General features: G+C 45.8%; 1 protein-coding gene across 2 annotated transcripts in view; it reads left to right on the top strand.

Annotated features, from left to right (window-relative positions):
- Positions 1–26,111, top strand: part of CUNH8orf34 (chromosome unknown C8orf34 homolog) — a 351,910-nt gene that overhangs the window by 83,769 nt on the left and 242,030 nt on the right. For both annotated transcript variants that reach the window (XM_088471481.1, XM_088471480.1), the window contains exon 3: positions 1,801–1,932. In XM_088471481.1, coding sequence (XP_088327607.1) covers positions 1,801–1,932 — 132 coding nt within the window. The remainder of the gene's footprint in view (positions 1–1,800; positions 1,933–26,111) is intronic.

Below are 26,111 nucleotides of genomic sequence, written 5' to 3'. Positions count from 1 at the left end.
ACGGCGCTACTGATCGTATTTTTTAAAAGGATACTACCTTTTTTAGCAAGACACTGTTAGTAAAATCAAGGGCCGTAACTAGGGTGGTGAGACAGATGCCATGGCACAGGACAGGGGGCGCTGTATGGGCCTATCAATTTTCTATTTATAATCATTCGCACTTGTAGCTTCCTCTTCTTTTATCCCCGACATCTCCTGGCCTCCTCTATCTCCTCCCTGGCTGACTCCAACTCCATCTGGCCACCTCTCCAAGCATCTTCAATCACATCCTCTTTTATTTACACACACATTTCAAAATACTGTCATACCTTAGACTCAAATCCATCACCTCTCACCTCTCAGTGGGCCTCTTCTATGAACTCTAATCTTTAGTTCTTTCCATAGATTTTCAATTGGATTCAAGTCAGGTGATTGTCTGGGCCATTCTAGCAGCTTTATTTTCTTTCTCGGAAACCAATTGAGAGTGTCCTTGGCTGTGTGTTTGGGATCATTGTCTTGCTGAAATATCCACCCCCGTTTCATCTTCAGCATCCTGGTAGATGGCAGCAAATTTTTATCAAGAAAATCTCTGTACATTTTTCCATTCATCCTTCCTTCAATCAAATTAAGTATGCCAGTACCGTATTCTGAAAAACAACCCCACACCATAATGTATGGTGTTTTTGGGGTGATGTGAAATGCCATTTCTCCTCCAAACATGGTGTGTATTTTAGCATCCAAAGAGTTAAATTTTGGTGTCATCTGACCAGACTATATTCTCCCAGTATTTCACAGGCTTGTCCAAATGTTGTGCAGCAAACTTTAAACGAGCTTCAACATGCTTTTTCTTCAGCAATGGACTCTTGCGTGGTGAGCGTGCATACAGGCCATGGCGGTTGAGTACATTACTTGTTGTTTTCTTTGAAACAATTGTACCTGCTAATTCCAGGTCTTTCTGAAGCTTGCGAGGAGCACCTGGTTGTGGTTGATTTATGGTGAAATTATGTTCTTTCCACTTCCGGATTATGGCCACAACCGTGCTCAATGGAACATTCAGAAGTTTAGAAACCCTTCTGTAACCAATGCCATCAGTATGTTTTGCAACAATAAGGTTGCAAAGGTCCTGAGAGAGCTCTTTGCTTTTACCCATCAAGAGATGTTTCTTGTGTGACACCTTGGTAATGAGACATCTTTTTATAGGCCATCAGTTGGGACTGAACCAGCCTATATTAATTTGCACTGACAAGGGGCAGGATTGCTTTCTAATTACTGATAGATTTCAGCTGGTGTCTTGGCTTTCCATGCCTTTTTGCAGCTCATTTTCTTCATGTGTTCAATACTTTTTCCCTGTGTCATTTCACATTATTACACATAACTTAACTTATGGACATCTATGGTTTGATTTCTTTGCATGTGTGGATTGCATGGGTTGTTGCTGACATTTGGCAAAATAGCCCCATTACAAATATATTTACTGAGAAAAATGCTGATGTGTTCAATACTTATTTTACCCTTTGTAGGTAAGTTAAATAATGTAATGTACTTTTTTTAAAGCCATATTTATTCTCCTTGAGTGTTAAATGACAATTGTAGCGTTACTTGACACCTGGGGTCAGACATCAGCAGCAAACTGATCTCCATTTGGTCTAGGTCTATGCCATGCTGTGCTTATAGCTAGTGAAGCATGCTAGAATTTGTAGATTGACAGCAGGCGGAGTGACTTGCTGTGAGAGGTTGCCTAGACGTTCCTTCTTTTCTGACATGTCAAATAACAATGTTGTACATGACATGGGTCACTCATTATGGTTTTATTTTCCACAGAAAACAAAGGAACCAGACGGGATTTTCGAAGCTATGACAAACCCTGGCAGGTGAATGCAAAGAAGCCTAAAAAGTCAAAGAGCGACCTGGCAGTTTGCAATATTTCACCACCATCCCCAGAATCCAAGTCTTGTAAGTGTAGTGAGATTATAAATGAGTGTTCTCCTTTCTTCTACCTATACTAATGCTGTTTAGCGCTACTGTCACATGCAGGTGTTGCATCAATTTACTATTTTTGTAATATAATACTGTTGCTGCAGTGTATTGATAAGCAATTGAAATAGCACACTTATTATAAAGGGGACATGTAACCATGAATTTACATGGTAATTAATTAGTACATTAAACACAGAGTATACGCTACATTATCTTGCCTTCAGCCAATTACCCTGCATTGCTTACTCTTTTATGTTATTAACTTTTTTTACCTGTTATATGTTTTGATGATAATAAGCACAAAGACAATGGACCTCATTCAGAGCCGGACGCTATTTGCGGTCGCTCGTTCAGAAAAAAGGGGTGGCTATTCAAATGAACCGTTCGCTCTTTGCGGTCTGTTCACGCCTCTAGGTCTGAACGAGCGAACAAAACATGCGGTTGTTTTTTGGAAAACTATGCCCCCTGGCCGCTCGCATCCTACGTCATGTCCGCTATTTATTAGATTAATCGAGTACATCGACCAGCATATGAACTGCTCGCTATTATTGTGGTTGGTTTTTCCTACTGCAATCTTGCGAGCAGTTCTGACTATAAAATAACCCAGTGACGTGGTCAATGACGCTGCTGTATTAATTATGCACACCCTTAAAACGCCCGTTTTTACCTTTAAGCACGCCTGCGTTCTGATCTCCACTCCCCGTTTTCAAGCACCTTCCCCTGTTACCACCCACATACGCCTCCTCCTGTCACTCAAAATAGCAGGCATTTGCTATTTAGCGAACAAACGATTTTCAGCCGCAATGACTGGTTCGCGCATGCGTATTACGATCCGTACGCATGCGCAGTTGTGCAAACATCGCTCGGAATGAACGAGCGGCCGCTTACGAGCGGCTCTGAATCAGGCCCAATGTGTACTGGATATATAACAGTACGGGGTGAATTTACTAAAGGTCGATTTCAATCGATTTTAATCAATATAAAATCAATCTGAATTGATGTTGTCTTTCTGGGGATAAATCACACATTTACTAACACCTAAAAAAGCAAATCAGAAATTGTCTGTTAGTAAAAGTGTGATTTAGCCCCAGAAATACAACATCGATTTAAATCGATTTTAAATAGATCTAAATTGATGAAAATTGATTGAAATTGACCTTTAGTAAATTTACCTCTAGGAGCCTATGCCGGGAAACAAATTGGGAATAGGAAAGAATAACCTAGAGTGCTAGGTGATGTTCCCATTAAGCTTGAAATTTGTTTACTGTAAAAAAAAATGGAATAAAAGGGCCTGATTCAGAGCTGAACGCTCTGACCAGAGCGCTCGCTCTGAATCAGGGCCCTCCTACCTTTTTTTGGAGCGTTACCACCCACAGCTATAGCGAGCGTCCATGATGACGGTTGCGATGGTCTTGACCATCGCGACCATCGGGCTTGCAAGGGAGACCCTGCGGTAGGGTCTCGCTGCCGCAAGCCCTGGAGTGATTTTGGCTCTATCAGAGCCAAAATCACTCCCACTGACATCACTAGTGATGTCAGTGGGGCCGGCTTGAGACGGTAGGTGTTCCCATAGGAACGCCTCCGTCTGGCAGGCACGCCCCCGGCACGCCCACCAAAGGGGGCGTGCTGTCAATCAACATCGACAGCACGCCCCCTTTGGTGTGAGACCCGGAGCGATGGTGAGCCCGTCGCTCGCCGGGTCCCGCGCATACGCACGACGGAGGGAGCATGCGCAGTGGGGAACATCGACCTGCTTGCGAGCGTCCTGCCGCTCGCGAGCGGGTCTGAATGACCCCCTAAGCCTGGTGCTCTAAAAATAAAATAATTCTGAGAAGTTATTAACACAGCTCTGTAACTTATAGAGAGCCCGACTCCTTTCCCTTAATGAGATCCAAGACTCCCTTGGATAGGAATTTGAACAATGAGTCAAAAGGTACAAAATCAATTTTTCATTGTTATTTAGCTCAGCATATTATATTGTGGGAAATTGTGAAATTAGAGAGTCTGCGTATACATAATGGACAGTGGGATGTACTAAGCATCACATCCGCAATGCGGTACATCCCGCCTGTCTTCGGGTAAATACCGCGGTTCATTACCGTGGTATGTACCTAGAATATCGCAAAGGACAGTTCTCCCGATAAGAGAAGTTCTTTGCGATGGCTCCGGACAGAGGGACTTCCAGGTTTAACACCCAGAAGTCCCTCTGGCATCCTTCTGTGCATGCGCGGCGCGTTCGATAAGAAGCATTGCATTCCGGTGCTTTGTACATATGGGGAATGCGATAAAACCCCCAAAAGCTGCATTTTCAGGAGCTTTACAGCATCTTTCCCGTTAATACATCCCACCCATGATGTGAAAACGAGTAGGATCTTGGAGTGTACCTATGCCGTGGCCTCCGAGGACCCACCAAATAACAACTGGATTAATGAATTGTGGAAAGTGAAATGTAAATAAATAGCAGAAACCGTGTCACAGTTGGTGCTAGCGAGTTACCTGTATCAGGTGATGAGCTGGAATCACTGGAGGCTGGCTGGACTGGAACCATGGTTAACATGAATAGCTCTTTATTATAAGAAGTGGGTAGCAGTGAGAACTGCCTTTGGTGATGAGTGACTGGAACTGGAAACTGGAGACGTTGGAATGAGACCAGAAGGAACTTGGAGGGACCGGACAGGGACAGGCAGGTAGGCTGACTGAGCTGGTCGGGGTACCAGTAAATGAGCCTGCAGATGGATGGTAGCACGGAAGCTACTTGGTGCAGCTAATGAGCCGTGAGGTGAGTGGACTTGGAGGAACCGGACTGGGACCGGCAGGAAGACTGGTATCTGGATGGCTACGTGGAGCCGCTGGATAGCCGTGGGTAGACGCTGGTAGCTGGGTGGCTACGTGGAGCGGCTGGATAGCCGTGGGCAGACGCTGGTAGCTGGGTGGCTACGTGGAGCGGCTGGATAGCCGTGGGTAGACGCTGGTAGCTGGGTGGCTACGTGGAGTGGCTGGATAGCCGTGGGTAGACGCTGGTAGCTGGGTGGCTACGTGGAGTGGCTGGATAGCCGTGGGTAGACGCTGGTAGCTGAGTGGCTACGTGGAGCGGCTGGATAGCCGTGGGCAGATGCTGGTAGCTGAGTGGCTACGTGGAGCGGCTGGATAGCCGTGGGCAGACGCTGGTAGCTGCGTGGCTACGTGGAGTGGCTGGATAGCCGTGGGTAGACGCTGGTAGCTGAGTGGCTACGTGGAGCGGCTGGATAGCCATGGGTAGACGCTGGTAGCTGAGTGGCTACGTGGAGCGGCTGGATAGCCGTGGGCAGACGCTGGTAGCAGGGTGGCTACGTGGAGCGGCTGGATAGCCGTGGGTAGACGTTGGTAGCTGGGTGGCTACGTGGAGCGGCTGGATAGCCGTGGGTAGACGCTGGTAGCTGAGTGGCTACGTGGAGCGGCTGGATAGCCGTGGGCAGACGCTGGTAGCTGACTGGCTATGTGGAGCGGCTGGATAGCCGTGGGCAGACGCTGGTAGCTGAGTGGCTATGTGGAGCGGCTGGATAGCCGTGGGTAGACGTTGGTAGCTGGATGGCTTTGGAGAGCGGCTGGATAGCCGTGGGTAGACGCTGGTAGCGTGAAAGCTACTTGGGGCGGCCTGGGAGCCGTGGGTAAGAGATGGTAGCGTGAAAGCTACTTGGTGCGGCCTGGGAACCGTGGGTGAGTGATGGTAGCGTGGAAGCTACTTGGTGCGGCCTAGGAGCCGTGTGGAGAAGCTGGTAGCGTAGAAGCTACGTGGAGCGGCCTGGGAGCCGTAGGTGAGAGTCTGGTAGCGTGGATAGCTGAACGCAGCAGGCTTACAGATAGCACTGGTCTAGGAACCAGCAGGAGCCTGGGACATACTGGCACACATAGGAACAGCTATAGCACAAGCAGTACACCACAGAACGTAACACGATGTTCAAGCACTGAGTGCTATTAGAGGAGGATCTATATACCTAGAGTCTGGCAGCGATTGGTGGATACAGACAGGTGGTCTGGCAGTGGCATTCAGAGTGGAGCAAGGCACAGCATGCAGAGGGAGTATTCATCTCTGCAGCCCTTGAGAAACAGGACCACACCTGTGATTCCAATTAAGACTAGCAATGCTCACAGACAGAGCAGGGTCCAGGTGTTTAATCAGTGTGGGGGGAGAGCAGTCTGCACACACAGAGATGTTACAGCCAGCATGATTCAGCCAGAGCAGATGTCCCAGGAGAATTACAAACACAGATCCATGGAGCAGCTGGCAGAGGTAAGTCACAAAAGGTAAAAACTAGCCAGGATTGTGACAGTACCCCCCTCTTCAAGGGTGGACTCCGAACACCCAAATAAATACATAGGAGAACATGAAAAAATGAGACGCCCAGGAAACTGAAAAACTTTCTTCCAAACATGACATTACAGGAGCTTCAAACATAGGAACACCATCACTCTAGAAGCATCTCTTTAGACATCTTCTTAATTCTGCATTATTGGGATACCAGAAGTGGAAATTCTTCAAAGGGGATGATTCAAGACCTTCGTCGATTCTTCTTTCTGCTGCGAGAACGTTTTGTGCCAACCAATGGACATGGGATCTCTGGTAAGTCCTGTGGAAACACATGACTGGAAAGGACAGGGTCAAATGGCAGATGGTTTTCAGGGAATGGAGAATTATCATATGCAGGATCAAGTTCAGACTCCGAGTCAGTATCTAAAGGTAAAATCGAAGGTTTAGTAGGACTTGAACATTGATAGGACTCCTGGGAGGAACTAAGTGAAATATAACCAATTTTGATGGTGTTTTGGGAGTTACCGCAGTATGAAGAGGACAAGGAGGTGGCCGCACATCTCATGTTCAGGGAAGTGGAGGACTCAGCAGAGGATGATTCTTTAGTAGGACCAACAGACTGCTTGGACCGATTTTCAGAACTAGAATTTCGTTTGACAGGTTTAAGACCAAATTCTTTAATAACAGCTTCACTGAAAGTCTTTGTTTTTAATAACACAGGATCTTTAGACTCGATGAGAGGATTGGCCCAGTCCAATGCCTTACCTCTAAAGGAAGAGAGAAGGTACTTAGTAAGGTTGGTAGGAGTGATACCACAAGCTGGATCTGCTTCCATGATTGCAGCATATTGCGTCAGTAATGCAAAGTATTGCGATAAGTCCCCATCAAAATATATGTATCCTGGAGTATCCAATGAAGTTTGTGTGTTCGAGGATTGTGGAGCACATTCAGGTGCAGGGCTGGAAGAGACTTGAGGATGCTCTGATTGTTGAGGAATCAAAACAACTGAAGTTGACAGCTGTTCGGTACTTGGACCAACTAAAGGAACTGGAAGGAGTCCTGAAGAGCCAGAGACAGCAGCTTCAACATTCGAGGCTGAGAACAGGCTACAGAAACTGTCATCCTCTGGAATGATATTTCCAGGAGATGCTGAACAGGAGCCATGATCAGGATTAGTAGTACATGACACTTCTCCCTGGGAACTGGAACCTGGACCCCACTCCTGGGGCATGAGACTTGAGACCACCTCCTGGGATGCGATACTTGAGGCCCCTTGCTGGGGTGCGAGACTTGAAACCCCCTCCTGGGGTGCAAGACCTGAGACCCCCTCCTGGGGTGCGAGACTTGAGACCCCTTCCTGGGGTGTGAGACTTGAGACCCTCTCCTGGGGTGCGAGACTTGGGGCCCCCTCTTGGGGTGCGAGACTTGGGGCCCCCTCTTGGGGTGAGAGACTTGGGACCGCCTCTTGGGGTGAGAGACTTGGGACCCCCTCTTGGGGTGAGAGACTTGGGACCCCCTCTTGGGGTGAGAGACTTGGGACCCCCTCTTGGGGTGAGAGACTTGGGACCGCCTCTTGGGGTGAGAGACTTGGGACCGCCTCTTGGGGTGAGAGACTTGGGACCGCCTCTTGGGGTGCGAAACTTGGGACCCCCTCTTGGTGTGCGAAACTTGGGACCCCCTCTTGGGGTGTGAGACTTGTAACCCTCTCCTGGGGTGAGAGACTTAAGGTCCCCTCCTGGAGTACAGAACTTGACACTCCCTGTTGGAGTATGGGACCCAAAATCCCCTTCTGGGGAAGTTGACTCGACTTTTCCTTTTGGGGTATGGAACATGAACCCCCCTTTTGGGATGCGAGGACAGAGACTTCCTCCTGGGGTGAGTGACTCAAAACCCCTTCTTGGGTTACGAAACTTGAGGACCATCCTGGGGTAGCCAACTGAAGTCCCCTACCAGAGCAGGCAGAATCCGGGTTGGGTCCGGAACAGGCAAAATCGGGGCTTGGACCGGAACAGGCAAAATCCGGGCTGGGACCGGAACAGGCAGAATCCGGGACGGGACCGGAAAAGGCAGAATCCGAGACGGGACCGGAACAGGCAAAATCCGGGCTGGGACCGGAACAGGCAGAATCCGGGACGGGACCGGAACAGGCAGAATCCGAGACGGGACCGGAACAGGCAGAATCCGGGACGGGACCGGAAAAGGCAGAATCCGGGACGGGACCGGAAAAGGCAGAATCCGAGACGGGACCGGAACAGGCAAAATCCGGGCTGGGACCGGAACAGGCAGAATCCGGGACGGGACCGGAACAGGCAGAATCCGAGACGGGACCGGAACAGGCAGAATCCGGGACGGGACCGGAACAGGCAGAATCCGGGATGGGACCGGAACAGGCAGAATCCGGGACGGGACCGGAACAGGCAGAATCCGGGACGGGACCGGAACAGGCAGAATCCGGGACGGGACCGGAACAGGCAGAATCCGGGACGGGACCGGAACAGGCAGAATCCGGGACGGGACCGGAACAGGCATTGAGACGTTGACACATAGTTATACTGCTGGAATTGCAAAGGGGACAGCCTTTGAGAAAGTGGTCAGAAGCTCCACAATAGCGACAGAGATGTAAATCTTTACGCCGCTGGCGTTCAGCCACAGAGAGCTTGGAGCGCGGGTAACTTCGATGTCTCACTTTACTTGGCATGGAAGAATCTTTGGTTCTTAGAGATTCCAAGACAGAGTTTTTAGTTGAGACAGAGGTAGCTCTAAGAAATTCAGGAATGATCTGAAAGATTTTGTTGAGTAGAGCCTGTAGCTGTTCCAGTAGTTGATGGAAAGTAGTTAGGGGTTCAGGTAAGATTTGGGTATCATCTAGCCGGTTAGTCAGAATTTGCAGAAGCTGTAGTACTTGATGCTGTACCGCCTCCTGTGAATCCAAACGAGTGATTAGGTTACGGAAAGCACTTGATCCAGGATTAAGTGCTTGATCCGCTACCATCGTTAGGCTTGAACATACTGTCACAGTTGGTGCTAGCGAGTTACCTGTATCAGGTGATGAGCTGGAATCACTGGAGGCTGGCTGGACTGGAACCATGGTTAACATGAATAGCTCTTTATTATAAGAAGTGGGTAGCAGTGAGAACTGCCTTTGGTGATGAGTGACTGGAACTGGAAACTGGAGACGTTGGAATGAGACCAGAAGGAACTTGGAGGGACCGGACAGGGACCGGCAGGTAGGCTGACTGAGCTGGTCGGGGTACCAGTAAATGAGCCTGCAGATGGATGGTAGCACGGAAGCTACTTGGTGCAGCTAATGAGCCGTGAGGTGAGTGGACTTGGAGGAACCGGACAGGGACCGGCAGGAAGACTGGTATCTGGATGGCTACGTGGAGCCGCTGGATAGCCGTGGGTAGACGCTGGTAGCTGGGTGGCTACGTGGAGTGGCTGGATAGCCGTGGGCAGACGCTGGTAGCTGGGTGGCTATGTGGAGCGGCTGGATAGCCGTGGGTAGACGCTGGTAGCTGGGTGGCTACGTGGAGTGGCTGGATAGCCGTGGGTAGACGCTGGTAGCTGGGTGGCTACGTGGAGCGGCTGGATAGCCGTGGGCAGACGCTGGTAGCTGAGTGGCTACATGGAGCGGCTGGATAGCCGTGGGTAGACGCTGGTAGCTGGGTGGCTACGTGGAGCGGCTGGATAGCCGTGGGTAGACGCTGGTAGCTGAGTGGCTACGTGGAGCGGCTGGATAGCCGTGGGCAGACGCTGGTAGCTGAGTGGCTACGTGGAGCGGCTGGATAGCCGTGGGCAGACGCTGGTAGCTGAGTGGCTATGTGGAGCGGCTGGATAGCCGTGGGTAGACGTTGGTAGCTGGATGGCTTTGGGGAGCGGCTGGATAGCCGTGGGTAGACGCTGGTAGCGTGGAAGCTACTTGGGGCGGCCTGGGAGCCGTGGGTAAGAGATGGTAGCGTGAAAGCTACTTGGTGCGGCCTGGGAACCGTGGGTGAGAGATGGTAGCGTGGAAGCTACTTGGTGTGGCCTAGGAGCCGTGTGGAGAAGCTGGTAGCGTGGAAGCTACGTGGAGCGGCCTGGGAGCCGTAGGTGAGAGTCTGGTAGGGTGGATAGCTGAACGCAGCAGGCTTACAGATAGCACTGGTCTAGGAACCAGCAGGAGCCTGGGACATACCGGCACACATAGGAACAGCTATAGCACAAGCAGTACACCACAGAACGTAACACGATGTTCAAGCACTGAGTGCTATTAGAGGAGGATCTATATACCTAGAGTCTGGCAGCGATTGGTGGATACAGACAGGTGGTCTGGCAGTGGCATTCAGAGTGGAGCAAGGCACAGCATGCAGAGGGAGTATTCATCTCTGCAGCCCTTGAGAAACAGGACCACACCTGTGATTCCAATTAAGACTAGCAATGCTCACAGACAGAGCAGGGTCCAGGTGTTTAATCAGTGTGGGGGGAGAGCAGTCTGCACACACAGAGATGTTACAGCCAGCATGATTCAGCCAGAGCAGATGTCCCAGGAGAATTACAAACACAGATCCATGGAGCAGCTGGCAGAGGTAAGTCACAAAAGGTAAAAACTAGCCAGGATTGTGACAAACCGCCAGATACAGAGGAAGCATTAGCAGAGAATAGCAGAGTGCGTCTGGGCATGTGACCTATTAGCTGAGTGATTAAGAAAGGAAACTGTGGTCCCTAACTCGATAGATGGTATGATGTAACTATATGTATTTAACCACAGACAGTACACTGGGCCCTGGGTATACAGGATGTTAAGTGAGTTGTGCAGCAGAAGTTGTGGTGTTAGTCCACACGTGGTACACCCTAACGAGGATTCAGGTTTATTAACTATGTAGAATAACAAATGGCATAGAGACATTGGGATGAACAAGTGTAACAAGCTATTGGATGCAGCCTGGAGCATAAGGGTAATGCTAGGCGTTGTAGTGTGCCGGGCATCAGGATGGTGTATGTCCTGGTGGTTAGCGACGCTATAACCCCATACATAAGCAGTGGTGGTACAGGATACTTGTGGTGCCTCTAGGGCACTGTATGGCTAGCTGAATGCTGGAGACCCAGAGGGCACATCCATTAATATGGAACGATAGGGAGGAAAGACACTGGACAGGACGGCCATTCGCAGAAGCACATGTCGGAGGTCAGGCATCCTGCTGCTTCAAACTTTTCATCAATATGGCGGCAACAATGTTTTCACTGGACATGTGCAACACATCAATGGAAGCATTCTTTACCATCTCCCTGATAAAGTAATGTTTGATAGTAATATTAATGGTTTTCTCAAAACTAGAAATGCCTAAGTCACTCTTGGTCCCAGCAGTAGGTAAGGTAACTGCAAGTTTTATTCTTCTGCTTCTCTAATTGAAGTTGGACACACAACTTTTAATGCTTTCATGTTGCTTGGACACTTATTGCTGTCTTTAAGGCTTATAGGTTTTGGATCATGAAGTCTCTGAGGTACACAGCGAACAAGTCAGGCAAACTCCTCGCTATACTTTCTTTGAGGTTTCCTTGTTGCTCCTCGTGTAACTCCTGTTCCTCAATTGGTTATCTGTACCTTACTGTCTCAATCGCTGACACGCATTCAGCTGCAGGCATGTCCAGCAACACAAGTCTCTGTGGCTGTTCAATACTCTGGCTATCTTTAGCTGAACTAGTCTCATGAAACACAGCGTCCCTTGATAGTATAAGCTTTTTGTCACTGATGTTCCACAAATAATACAAACTTAACGCATCTGTAGGCAGTGCTGCGCATGCGCTGGTTTTACAGATGTAACAGCGCATGCGCAGCACTGTTTCCAGATGCGATAAGGTAGTGTAGGCAGGGAAAAGTATCTATTTCCCGAAAAGCTGTCATCGCAAAAATGACAGCTTTTCGGAATAGATACTTATGGAGAGGTGGAATGATGAATTCCACCTATAATTAGCTAGAACTCCATGAGAGTTCTAAAGCTAATTATCTCCAGAGAATTTTTAGGTTTAATGAATAGGCCCCTAAGTCTGTCTGTGTTCATTTCCTCACTCCCCATACTTTAGTATGGGGATGTAGAAATTAGGCTATTCATGAAATTACGAAAATTATGTATTTTCGGAATTTGATGGTGTTACTGTACGCCAAATTTAGATGGCGTACAGCCCCTGTAAGGATACACAAGCTGCCTTTTACAGGGCAGCTTGTGTAGCAGCGGTACCGTATATACTTACCTGCATCTCTTCCTCAGGCTCCCTCCGTCGCTCCCTCCTCCGGCTCTGGCTGTATGTTCACCCCTCTGCCTGCTGCTGCAGCCGGAGCGTCTCCCCTCCTCCTAAGTGCTTCTTCTATTAACTGGTTATTTACTATAAACAGTTAATTGAAGAAGAACTTACAAGAGTCACCGGGGATCAGAGGGGAGACGCTTCCGGCAGTGGGGAGAACAGAGGTAAGTATTGCAGCCCCCTCTGCCCAGCTAACATCTCCCTGCGGGCCACGAACCTTCAAAGCCGCTCTCAAGTGACAGTCCTTGAGATCCGAACAGCCGGGCAGAACCGGCGAAAGAGGGGGGAGGGGGACAAATAGGAAAGTGCATGGATCGGTCAGTAGGGGTTGGAGCCGTACACGCCGGCGGACAGAGGAAAGGAGCGGGGAGACACGGAGGACGGCAGTGAAATGTGCAGGCAGGCAGGGAAATTATCTATTTCCCAAAAAGCTGTCATCGGAAAAATGACAGCTTTTTGGAATAGATAGTTATGGAGCAGAGGAATGATGAATTCTTCCTATAATTAGGTAGAACTCCTTGCGAGTTCTAAACCTAATTATCTTCAGAGAATTTCTAATAATGATGAATATGCCCCATGGCCTTTGTTCTCATATTCTCTGCCATTATCAGATCTTAGGATCAGACCTGTTTGGTGTAAATATACCTCTGTTTACCTTGGAGAAAGGCGCTGGCAGCGCAGAAACTCTTTAGATGGCGGATTTACCGCACACATTATTTGCAGCGCATACAGCAGTGGCTGAATATTGCACTCTTTCATTTGGATTCCTAAAATAATAATTTTTCTTGCTCTCTTGGCTAATAGACCGAACACGTAATATCTCACAAGACTGGAACTGCTATGATTGGAGGGATTGTTAATCATTAGGATTCCAGATTAGCGTCCTAAAGGTGCCCGTAAATTCCCAAGTCTTTGAATTAATATTATTGTAGCAGTCCAGGATAATTCTAAAGTGCAATTCTCACTGCATTAATGGGCTTGTTTCACATATATTAATATCCTATTTTAGATGATTCTATTTATGGAGCGATATTGTTTTTAAACCCAGGGTACAGAGTTTCTCCTAACAAATTAATTGTATAACACTGTGCATTGTATATTTATTGCTTAATTGTTTATCATAATTTAAAACTATATTATTAAATTATTATGATATTTTTACATATTTTTTAGTATAGTGATTACTTTTCTATAGCTGGTTAATAAGCCCGTGTTTTGGTGTTATCAGTTTATTAATCCCACTAAGCTCAGACTTAATATACAGGGAATGGTCACATTGGTGGGTATGCACCAGCACAGACAGGAATTCTTTTTCTACAGGTGGAATAAATGTTCTTCATAGTAGGATCCTTGCATCAAGCAATCGTCTGTGAGGCTTGGCAGAGTAAGGAGGCGTCTTGTGAGTGGATATGGGCCAGATATGTGATATGTAATCCACTCATATGTCTCACGCTTCTGTGGGTACACCCCACTGCTGCCCAGCTATCCGGATGGTGGTATTAAATATTACAATGTGGATGTGATATCCTTTCTCTTTAACAAAAACCTTAAAAAACAAACTAAATATTTTCCATTTATTTATTATTATTTATTTATTACCAGTCAAAGTGACTGTGACCTTCCCAAATTTCCTCGCTTAATTTTGTCCAGCACAGGAGAATATATCGGGTGGATAAAGTTTTATATTATCTCTATAAGCTGGCCAGGATGCTCTGGGCACCACCACAGAGTCACCTGGAATGTCCGTAGAACACTTTCTGGTACCAGCGGTCAGCACAAGTTTGGGCTGCGGGGTTAGTGCAAGACAAAATTTTGCAGAGCTTCGGCCCTGACGCAGGCTTTAAGAAAACGTAAGGTATTGTGACTGCTAGTCCTTTACCTGCCCTGTCATATGCTTTCTGTCTTTTCTGGGCCTGGCCACACCCCTCAGTGACCTCATTCCTACCGTTATATCCCACACATTGCCATTAGCCCTCACCCATAGACTTCTGTATAGTGAGATTATCAGTACTCAGTTATACCGACCGGAGAGTTCTGGGAGGCGTTACAGATTCTGGGGGAGAGAAAGAAGAACAATAGAAGTGTTGTAATTGGTGAACTCGGCAAGCAGCCTTAGTAGCTCCATAAAGTCCTGTATCAAGACTCTTAGAATACATTCATCCCCTTAATATGTATATTCGACCACTACAAAGGGAAATATACATTGTTGAACTCCCTTTGGAATATTGACCCTAGTTACAAAACTGGAACCCTTACCACAGCCCAAAGTATCCCATCGTCCCTGAGATGTCAGTAATCCATGCCCACGTCATACAAAAATTTTAATATGCAATTCAGTATATGAGCTTAACATCTTCTCTGAGTCACAGAATTAATATAATTTTTTAAAATGTATTCTTATTTTTCTGGGTTTTTTTTTTATTTAAATAATTGCAAAATGTGAATTGGATCCTTTTTTGATATTTTAATATTTCTCCCTCAACTTACTTTAAATTTGTTGTGAAGGAGAAAAGTGGATAAAAGCAATTACAGAGTAAGACCATATACCTGATTCTGTAAGCATCAGATCTACTTATCAGAAGTTTTTCACCTGAATATGATGTTATTATTGACTTGCAATTATCTCTTACTTAAGTACCAATATAATGTTTCCCTACCAATTCTTGATCACATCCTTAGAGGCATCCATCCATTCTCATAATTTCTCCATAAACCCTCCTCATGGTCCCGTGTCGACATTCAGAAGGTCGACATGGTTATTCGGTTGACAGTCAAGAAATAGACATGTATTTAGATTGACATGGTTTAAATGTTGACATGTTCAGAATGGACTTAAGTTAAAAAGCAGACACCGACAAACAAAATATATTTAAAAAATAAATTTATTTAGAGTTTTTATCACAAGTATAATATAACATTTTTGCTCTGCATTATAAAAAAAAAACAGAATTCTGGTCCAAGATTGGCCTAGAATTCTTAAGGGGGGTATCCACTAGACGATAAAGTTTAACGATTGAACGATAACGATAAAATCGTTCGATAATCGTTTGAACATCTTTTGATCATCGTTTGAAAATTGTTTGAAAATTTGGTCTTTTAGACATCTTTTAGACATCTATCTTCGTTCAAACATGCTGGTGAACCTGACGATATTGTCAGGTTCAGCATGTTTGCAGATGATTGATTGTGCCTGCACTGAACGACATATCGTTCAGTGTGGGCACCCTGTAGTGTAGTGAACGACTGAACGAGAACGATATCGTTCAGTCTTTTCACTGTCGGGTAGTGGATACCCGACTTAACAAACTTGTCCTATAAGAGAAACAAGATGGTGGAAGCCTCATGACTTACAAAGAGTCATCCTTCAGCACTCAGGAGAGAAAAAACCCCCTGTGGAGGAAACCTCTGGGGACCCATGGCTGAAGGACTGCCCGTCCCTCTGGGCATTAAGAGGCTATGCAGAGATTGCCCAGGCCACCCATGCAGTGCCCTTCTCCAAGAAAACAGAAAATGATGGTTTTCCATATCAGGGGGTAACATTGTCTGGTTATCACAAGTGATCGCCAGACTATATGTTATAAGAGGCCACTATATTTGAAAGACGGCACACCCCATTTTCTAAAATTGGTACCCCTTAATTATATGTAGCCAGGTTGGGGGAGAGATTTTCCCATGCCTGGACTATATTATATTTCTTTAATACAGAATGTTAATGTCTGGTGATAAGTGTGATCACCAGCCATCAGTTTTTATGTGTGCACACTGTCTAAAGAGTAGACACCCTTTTTCCAAACAAGGGTACCCCCATCTGTCTACATTAAATGGTGTGGGAGATAGAGGCACTTAAAGTGCCTCCCCCCACCATTTTCATTTAGTTATGTTAATTGTGCTCCCGATGTGCATGTACATGTCGCCAGCACCACCGAATCTAGCAGGGGTGGGGCTTGTCCTCCGCTTGTTCCGGGATCGGCGCCCCTGCTGTTGACCAGGATTTTTCCCAGGACTTAAGTCCCCAGGTAGACAACCCGGGTTAAGTCTGAATGGTGCGACCCGGGATTTTACTCCCTATCACACCTAGAGGCCTCTGATTGGTCATTTTGGGCTGCCTGGAGGGGGCAGAACTGTCTGAAAGAGACAGGGCTGCCTGCAGGGAGCAGGGCGTCCTCATACAATAGGAAAAAATCTGTCAGGGCTGGATCTGGGTAGAGAAAAAGTGGTTTCACAGCCCTTATAAGAAGTGGTGAAGACTAAGTACCCGATGGATTGGAAAGAGGTGTCCGGGTTGTGCTGCCGTGTGTAGAAGCAGCCGGCACACACTAGCTACAGAGACGCTGCCCTTTGTTGTGATATCTGGTATCTGGAGAAGGGGTGTGTAATTGCGTGAGTTTGTATGAGTGTGACGTGTGTGTTTGTGTGTATATGACATATATGCGTGTGTGAGCAGCCTGGCATCCCTGGCTGTTAGAATGCCAGGGCAGACAGTCTTATGTCTGAATGGGGTTGACCAGGGAATTTCCCGGGCCTCAGATGTAGTGTGAAAGGGGCTCTTGCACAAAAACCCAAGTCTGAGCAGGGAAATTCCCGGGTCGTATGTAATAGAGGTGGATGCATATGTCCCTGCCTCTGCATGTTTGGGCCTGATTCAGTGTTGTAGACAAACCTGATGATTGGCGTACTAAACTGATAGTGAGAAACCTGCACATGCGTAGGTCTTCCTCTGCGAGATCGCTCACGGTTCCCTTAGCTGCAGCCTATTGACAGGCTGCGGCTGTTTGGGAGTGGGAAGTGGGCTCCATTTTCTAGGAAAGCCGAGGCAGGGTCTGAGTCTTCTGACGCAGACTTCCTGGCTGTAGCTACGTAGCTGCGAGGGACGATCTGAGTAGCCTCAGTGTTACTCAGATTGCTGATGGTCTCACAGAAGATCAATGGCTGCATCCTAGGGTTACGTAGAATGTCCACGGCAAGTAAGGTACCAAAGCCAGTAATTCTGCATCGGAAGACGCAATCGCTGGTTTTGGCTCACCCCTAAAACGCCAGTGACATGCCTGCGTTTTAGCTCCTTCTGCCGGTCATCGCCCCCATCAGGCTCCGGCTTCCCACACACTATGACAGGAGCTGCAGCATCGCGGAACATGCACTAAACATCAGTCAATACCGACGAATGCAGCTATTGTATCTGGGTCTGCATCAGGCCCTAAATTAGGAACACAGAGTCCCATCCAAACAGCACTCGCCAAAGTTCTCCAGTCAGAGAGGCCAGTACTGGCACTGTCCCAGTAGGTGTGACATTTTGTATTTATTTGATACTGTCCTGAAAGTCATAAGGTTCTATATAGTGGTGGTCATGTTCTAAGTCTGCAGAAGCATCACACTGAGCTGTCTCAGGTCATATACCCATCTCTGCGGGTGCATATGAGAAGATTAACAGATATAGAGCCTAATGCAGAGATGGACTCATATCACACAGCCGCTGTGTCATTGTGTGCAGCTGCTGAGTGATAATATGCAATTGCAGAGGCGTCTTGTGTAAATAGACACCTGCTGCCGGCTTTTCTGATCGGTTGCTGCCGCTCCGCACCCAAATGGCCTCAATCAGGCTGCGGTGTCTAGGGCACTGCGAGCGAACTTGCAGAACAAGATCTGGATATGCGCATATATAGATCTTACACCATCATAGATGTACATAAACCATCAGGTTTGTGTACATCTCTGAATTAGGCCCCTAATCACAGAGGGCCTGATTCGGATTTGTATGCAAACCCGATAGTTTACATACAAATTCAATGTTTTGGGATATCCGCATGAGCAGAACTCGATATGCGCATGTGCACAACGGGTCCTGCGTGATCACACGCAGTCCCCCCTTAGCCATGGGATGATTGACATGTTGCAGCGTTTGGTGGGTGGGGACCAGGACTGTTCTACAAAACAGGGGCGTGTTGTTGGACACAGTCTTCCTGGACCCGGCTGACTAGTTGCGACGGGCAGTCTGAGTAAGCTTCACCTTACGCAGATTGCCGGTGGACTGCATCCGGTCGTGATGGTGTACCAATGCTGCATCTTTGGACGCAGTACTCGGACCACAGATGCATGCAGGAGGAGTCTATTTCCTACAGACGCCTCTTGCCGCATTTTCATTTTAGTGTCAAGGTATTGCACAGCCGCTTCCCTGCACCGTCCACATCATAACCAGGACCAGAGTCCCGTCCAAACACCACTCACCAAAGTTCTCTACAGTGACCAGTTCCCAGTATTGGTAGTGTCCCAGCAGCAGACGTGAGATTTTGTATAGTATCTGTCCGATAGTGTCCTGTCCTCAAGGTCATAATGTCATATATTATACAAGTCATGCTCCAAGCCTGTAGACGCGTCAAACTGAGCTGCCCTTGGGGCATATTTATTACCAGGTTTTAGATAATTATAATTTCTTATTGTTGCTATACGCATCAATAAAAGATTTTTTTCCTGCCTGGATGTATTAAGAAGCACATCTAGGGACAGCGGCTCTGATAGGAGCCCGTATCCTCAATGTCTAAATTAAAGGGATTGCTGGTGCGATCACTTTAGTTTCTGGTACGGGACCCCTCTTGCGCGCTGCTGCTCCTGCGCGGCCATCAGACTGAGCATGTGCGAGCAGCCATTACCAGGGACGGATCATACAGTTCCCTCTCCCAGTAAATTGTGGGATATGTAGCCTATAAGTTAAATATAGAGTTAGCTAACGTGACCAAGCTATTCTGGAGTTTGGTAAATATCACATCAGCTCCCATATAACCCTATGGGAGCTGCTATTGTGATCGGAAATGGAGGAACCATCACAGATATCTCTGATATCTGCTACAGAATCTCCATCACACACTCTGAGGATGCTTACATTGTGCGAGTAACCCCTCAAAAACGTCTATTTTCATCGGATTTCCCGCAAAATGTGCTTAATAAATATGCCCCCTGTCTTTGTGGAGTTACTAACCTTATACCAGTATCTGTGACATTGAGCTGTGCATTGTCAGTGTCCTGCATGTGTATGATAGAGGCAGCAACAGCAAAGATCTGATACAGTCAGTTACCATTATGACATCACAGTACAGCCTCACTCACCTCACCAGACTGGCCAAGACTGGTTATTTCTGGTCTGAGGTTGGTCTTCTGTATGACTGACATAAGGGAAATGTGAAGGAATTTCACTCTCTATTTAAAACTATAACATTCACATCAAAATATTATCTTATACATGTATTAATGATAGTATCAGATAAAAACAAAATAATTGTCTAAAGCACAATATAATTATCTCACAACTCTGCACATGAATCAAACTGGAAAATTCCACAATATCAGTATACTGGGATTTAGGAGATGGAGCCTAATGAATATAATTAGGAACACAGAGTCCCAGCACTCCCCAAAGTTCCCCAGTCAGAGTACCCAGTGCCCAGTAGCGGCTCTGTCCCAGTAGGTGTGAGATCTTGTATTTATCTGATACTGTCCTGTCCTCAAGGTCATAATGTCATATATTATACAAGTCATGCACCAAGCCTGCAGTTTTGTCACACTGAGCTGCCCTTGGGGCATATTTATTATTGGGTTTTAGATAATTATAATTTCTTATTGTCGCTATACGCATCAGTAAGAAATTTTATTCCGTCCGGATGTATTAAGAAGCACATCCAGGGACAGGGGCTCTGATAGGAGCCCGTATCTGCAATGTGTAAATTAAAGTGATTACTGGTGCAATCACTTTAGTTTCTGGCACGGGACCCCTCTTGCGCGCTGCTGCTCATGTGCGGTCATCAGACTGAGCATGTGCGAGCAGCCATTACCAGGGTGGGATCATACAGACCCCTCTCCCAGTAAATTGTGGGATATGTAGCCTATAGGCTAAATATAGTGTTAGCTACCCTGACCAAGCTATTCTGGAGTTTGGTAAATTTCACAATACATCAGCCCCCACAGAACCCTATAGGGGCTGCTATTGTGATCGGAAATGGAGGAACCATCACAGATATCTCTGATATCTGCTACAGAACCCCCATCACACACTCTGAGGATGCTTACATTTTGCGGACAACCCCCCCAAAAATCGTCTATTTTCGTAGGATTTACCGCAAAATGTGCTTAATAAATATGCCCCCTGTCTTTGTGGAGTTACTAACCTTATACCAGTATCTGTGACAGTGAGCTGTGCATTGTCAGTGTCCTGGATGTGTATGAGAGAGGCAGCAACAGCAAAGCTCTGATACAGGCAGTTACCATTATGACATCACAGTACAGCCTCACTCACCTCACCAGACTGGCCAAGACTGGTTATTTCTGGTCTGAGGTTGGTCTTCTGTATGACTGATGTAATTTAATACATTTACATTCACATAAAAATATTATCTTATACATTTATTAATGATAGTATCAGATAAAAACAAAATAATTGGCTAAAGCACAATATAATTATCTCACAACTCTGCGCATGAATCAAACTGGAAAACGCCACAATGTCACTATACTGGGATTTAGGAGATGGAGCCTAACAGATTTAATTAGGAATAACAATAATAAAATAATACTGACGAGCTGTTAATCCAGCAGCTGGAAAAGGGATAGTCAGTCCCTGGTAATGGTCACAAGTTAGATAATATAGAAAACAGCGCTATCTACATAAAGGTATGATGGACGTTTTGTTTTTTTATAAAAATATATGCAAATTTATTCAAATATTAATTAGTGCACATAAAAGAAACATTTAGTATACAGATAAGAAATTTTAAGCATGCATGTATAGATACATATACAGTCAGGTCCATAAATATTGGGACATTGACAGAATTTTCAGATTTTGGCCTCTATTCACCACCACAATGGTTTTGAAATGAAACAAACAAGATGTGCTTTAACTGCAGACTTTCAGATTTAATTTGAGGGTAATTACATCCAAATCAGGTGAACGGTGTAGGAATTACAACAGTTTCAATATGTTAAATCACATCTTGTTTGTTTCATTTCAAAGCCATTGTGGTGGTAAATAGAGGTCAAAATCTGAATATTCTGTCAATGTCCCAATATTTATGGACCTGACTGTATATAAATAAAATCAAAATTCAAAATGGTATGCAATAAAACTCCCAGATCACTTCAGCTGGAAATTAGGAACCCCTCCTATGTGTCCAAAGGATAATATTTAGCAGCAAAAAGGTTTACCAGTCTGTGGTCGTAAGTTCTCAAAGTTTCCTATCAGCATCCACTGTGCCGTAATGATGTTTAAGAGATGTGATCCACGTGAGGTCTTTAATGCTGCAAGTTCGAAATCCTGTCCGTAGGAGTTGGCAAATAGGTCCAAAGTGCATCCAGTGAGTTTTTGGGGTATAAAAACGACCCTCTCAACGTGTTTCGCTATGGTATGATCCCCCAGCTTCCTCAGGAGTTAAGGCATAAGTGTCCACAGACCTTCTTAAGTACCCACTTGTTGATTAAAAATTATAAACATGTAATCAATCAATACATATAAAAGAAAAAAACATCCATCAAATCTATTTCAAGTTAAACTAGGATTTTTGTCACCCGGGGCAAGGCAGTGATTTGGCGACCTCCTCCTTGGCTGTGGGTGGTCAGGGAGAGGGTGGTCAGCCTATAGATCTCCCCTCCCAGGGGCCTCCTCCCCTGTACTGAATTGGGGGCATGGCCAACATGTGGGGGCATGTTACATTTGAAAATCACACACACGGATACACATAGGAAGAGGCGGTTTTCACTATAGTTCACAACGTATATAATTCACAATGCATATAGATTACACAACTTGTATATTATATAATATACTGTATATAGAGCCTGTCTTCATTTATAAAAGTGTATGGAGGGATGTTTGATATATTTAATATAAATGTATTTATTTAGAAATTAATTTTCTATAAATATTATTTTTCTCTCTATAGATCAATTTACTAGGGAGTCATAAGCGTAGCATAGCACTTCACTGTGCACTGAATGATTTTTTTATGACTGATAGTGGCAGTGCCCGCCCCCTCACTGATTGTAGCAGGTCCCCACCCCTTATATTTATTATTAAACCCATGAGTCAGTGACCTGTTAATTATATATCAGTGGCCCACTGATATATAATCAACAGGACATTGACTGATATACACCGACATATACAAAGTGTACCACAGTTCAGTCAGAATGCACTTTTCTTTGTTTTTCTGGGTCGGTGCGCCACGGGCGGCAACTCTCTCCAGTCTTCTGTGCAGTCTCCACCCATCATCACGCGCATGACTTGGGTCAGGGGCGCGGAGAGAGGAAGCTTACATGGCACAGGCTGTCACTAGTTAGACAGCTGCGAGCTGCGGACGAGAGGCGGTAGGTTCCAGAATCGGGTTGCAGTGCGCTCTCTAACGTTTTCGGCACCTGGAGCTTGCACTCCACAGGAGCCGCTCTCCCTATGCCCCTCTTGAGAGTAATAGGCTGCACAGGCCCCTGTCTCCCCTATCTGTCTCTGCATGGCCCCATCACCTCCTCATTGATAGCAGCAACCTCGACGAGATCTGCTTGTATGCATCGCAATGCGTGTGTGTGAACTAGCCACTGTGATCGGAACTGCAATCGCAGTGACTACTGTTGGGGTAATGAGGGTAACAAGGTATGAGAAACTCTGCTCTTGTATTATCCAGCCGGCTGGGGAGATAAGAAAAACTCAGCACACACTGTGACAAATTCAACTCAGCTCTGAGCTACATCCTCTTTGAGCTGCCTTTTATAAGTACAGGAAAACTACTGTGTTACAAGCATTTGCCAAAAATGGTTAACAGCAAACTATACATATAATTGGTTAACAAGTACATAAGATGTGTCAGAGGGTCTTCACTCTGTCTTGTCTTCACGGAGTCCAAACTTAGGGCCTGATTCAGACCCGGTTGCTAAGCTGCGCTCGTTCGCTCCAAAAAGGGGCCAGATATGCAAATCCCAGGATCGCAGTGTCTGGCTTAAGGACAGTGAGCATACGCACACGTCATCTCCAGGAAGTGTGTGATTAATTGGCAACATCGAGACCCATCGGAGCTGCTCGTAGCACTTGAGGAAACCCCTACCCCACTGCAAGCACTGCGATCAGTTCTGGCTAAAATATAACCAAGTGACGTGTTCAATGACGCTACTTTGCTAATTATGCACACCCATTAAACTCCATTTTGACGTTCAGACATGCCTGCATTCGCACATCCACTCCTCCGTTCACAAGCACCTTCCCCTGTCACCACCCACAAACGGCGCAATCTGTCACTCAAAGTAGCGTCCAGTCTGTGTACTACGAGCACACGAGTCCTGGCCACAGTGAATGGTTCGCAAATGCGCAGATTTGCGATAATCGCCCATAGCAAGCGTCCGCAGCTTAGCGACCAGGTCTGAATCAGGCCCTTAGAGTCCTATTTCGGGAGATGTCAGCTGTTCCTCTATATCAGCTGCTGGTTCAATCTCATGATTTTTGTGTAAAGGTAAATAGCCTTTTCTCCTAAGTGCTGATGAATCTTATGCTTTAATAAACACTCTACAAATTATTATAGACCCTCACACTACGCAGACCCATCGCAGAGTGATTGACAGGAAGTGCCGTTTGTGGGTTGTAACGGGGGGGGGGGGGGTTCGGCGAAACGCAGGCGTGCCAGTGCTGGGGCGTGCATAAATTATCCACTGCGATGCCATACACAGCTTGAGTACTCATAGCGTGCAATGAAGTTAACAGTTTCTGAGTAAGGTCATGCTTGTGTAAGTGTGTGTGAGGTTGCGACTGTACTCATTGTAACCAATGGTTTACACAGTCTCACTAAACATTACAAATGTGTGTAAGGCAAGGTGGGCGTCCCTGTGTAGTGCTGCAATGGCATAGCGATCGCAGTGGATTAGCATACCTTCGCAGTGAGACTGCATGCGTAATCTCAGCCGCAATCGTAGCTGTGATTCGTAATGAATCAGGCCCAAAGAGAAAATAGCATTCTAGTGCAAGTGACACCTAATTATGGGCAACCCCAAACCTCTTTCCCCAATTAAACAGATATTTTAAATTGTGTTCTCCTTTAAATTATATTCTGTTGGCTGAATAAATATTCCCAAGGATGCAGTCTGTGAAGTCACTAAGAACTAATGACATAACTGCAGCAATAAGAATTTCAGTGATCGCACAAAAGAGGGAGGTGGAGGGAGTAATGTCCCCCAACACGTGCCTACTTTCTATATATAGAAATCTTGTAAGGCTTATAATATATTTATGTAATAATAATACCATATAAACCTAACCTGTAAGAATTATTTGTGCACTAAGAAAACATTGTTACTGTACATGTACAGTAGTGAGAGAAGACTATGAATCTTTGCTTTACCTTACGCACTGATTACCCAACATATTGTAGCCCTTGAAGTAATCTGGCAATGATAGTTTATATCATATTCCTATTATGATATATAATGCTCTGGCAATGATAGTTTATATCATATTCCTATTATGATATATAATGACAGCTGTGCATTATGTATTTTCAGAGTGTGATGGAACTTGACGGTTCTAATCTCCTGTATGTTGTGAGACTGCTGTTTCTTTTGACTGCATACAATCCTCGGTCTGACAAAGCTTTACAGGAAACTGTCAATTTCATGAGCTAAAGTTATCTGATTGTGATTGCTTAGGGGAAAAATCTGTGAAATGTGTCCTGCATTATTATTGTGCCATTCTTGTTATTGAAAAATATAAATTGTTACACATTTTTCCTGATACATATTATATATAAAGCATTGTAAACAAAAATATACTAATAGGCTTAGTTGACAATTGATATATAGCGAAAATATGGTTAAAAAATAGACTTTTATTTTACCCTGAGTAGTTTATATAGTTAATTGTCATATAATGCTAAATCCTTGAAAGACTAAAACTCACAAATGATATACAGGTGGACCTTTGGCAAATAAACAATATGGTAAAGTCCATTAAAAAGTTGAAGAAGGATAAGACACTTGTCAACAAATGATTGTCAATGTGTCAGGCCATAAATGATAAAGTGTGTAACCAACAAACAGATTTGCCTATTTACCATCGGCACATTTTGGTTAGCATGTTTTTGACAAAGCTGGGTACACACTAATAGATATCTCGCCCATTCCATTGAACGGGCGTTATATCTATAGTGCATCGCCGGGTGTGTACAGCTGGTATGTCTATGAACTACGTCGTTCAGAGACATATCCGATTTGTTGTGCATCAAGGACGATGGACGATAAATCTGAAAGATATATCGGTCATCTACTGGTGTATACGGATGACCAGCCGATCACCCTTACTCAGTGCTGCTGGGACCTGGCGGTGATTGAAAGCTCAACTGGGCGGGCGATTTTAAATGCCTACCCATTTGAGCTGTGAAGCCTGGCAAATCGGGCAGACAATTGTTACCAATTGTCAGATAGTCAGCGGGTCGGTCGAACGGACACCCATCGACCTAGTGTGTATACCCAGCTTAAAAGCATTGATAAACCATCCAGTTAAGACATTTGTTATCTTTATGCAAGTACAATGCATTTGTTAGGAGGCTGCCCTGGTGATGACTTTGTCCCATTG

Source organism: Taudactylus pleione, unplaced genomic scaffold, assembly GCF_031769625.1.
Source record: "Taudactylus pleione unplaced genomic scaffold, aTauple2 ptg000114l, whole genome shotgun sequence".
Lineage (NCBI taxonomy): Eukaryota > Metazoa > Chordata > Amphibia > Anura > Myobatrachidae > Taudactylus > Taudactylus pleione.
Note: the sequence above shows the minus strand (reverse complement) of the source record. Positions and strands in the feature narration are given on the sequence as shown.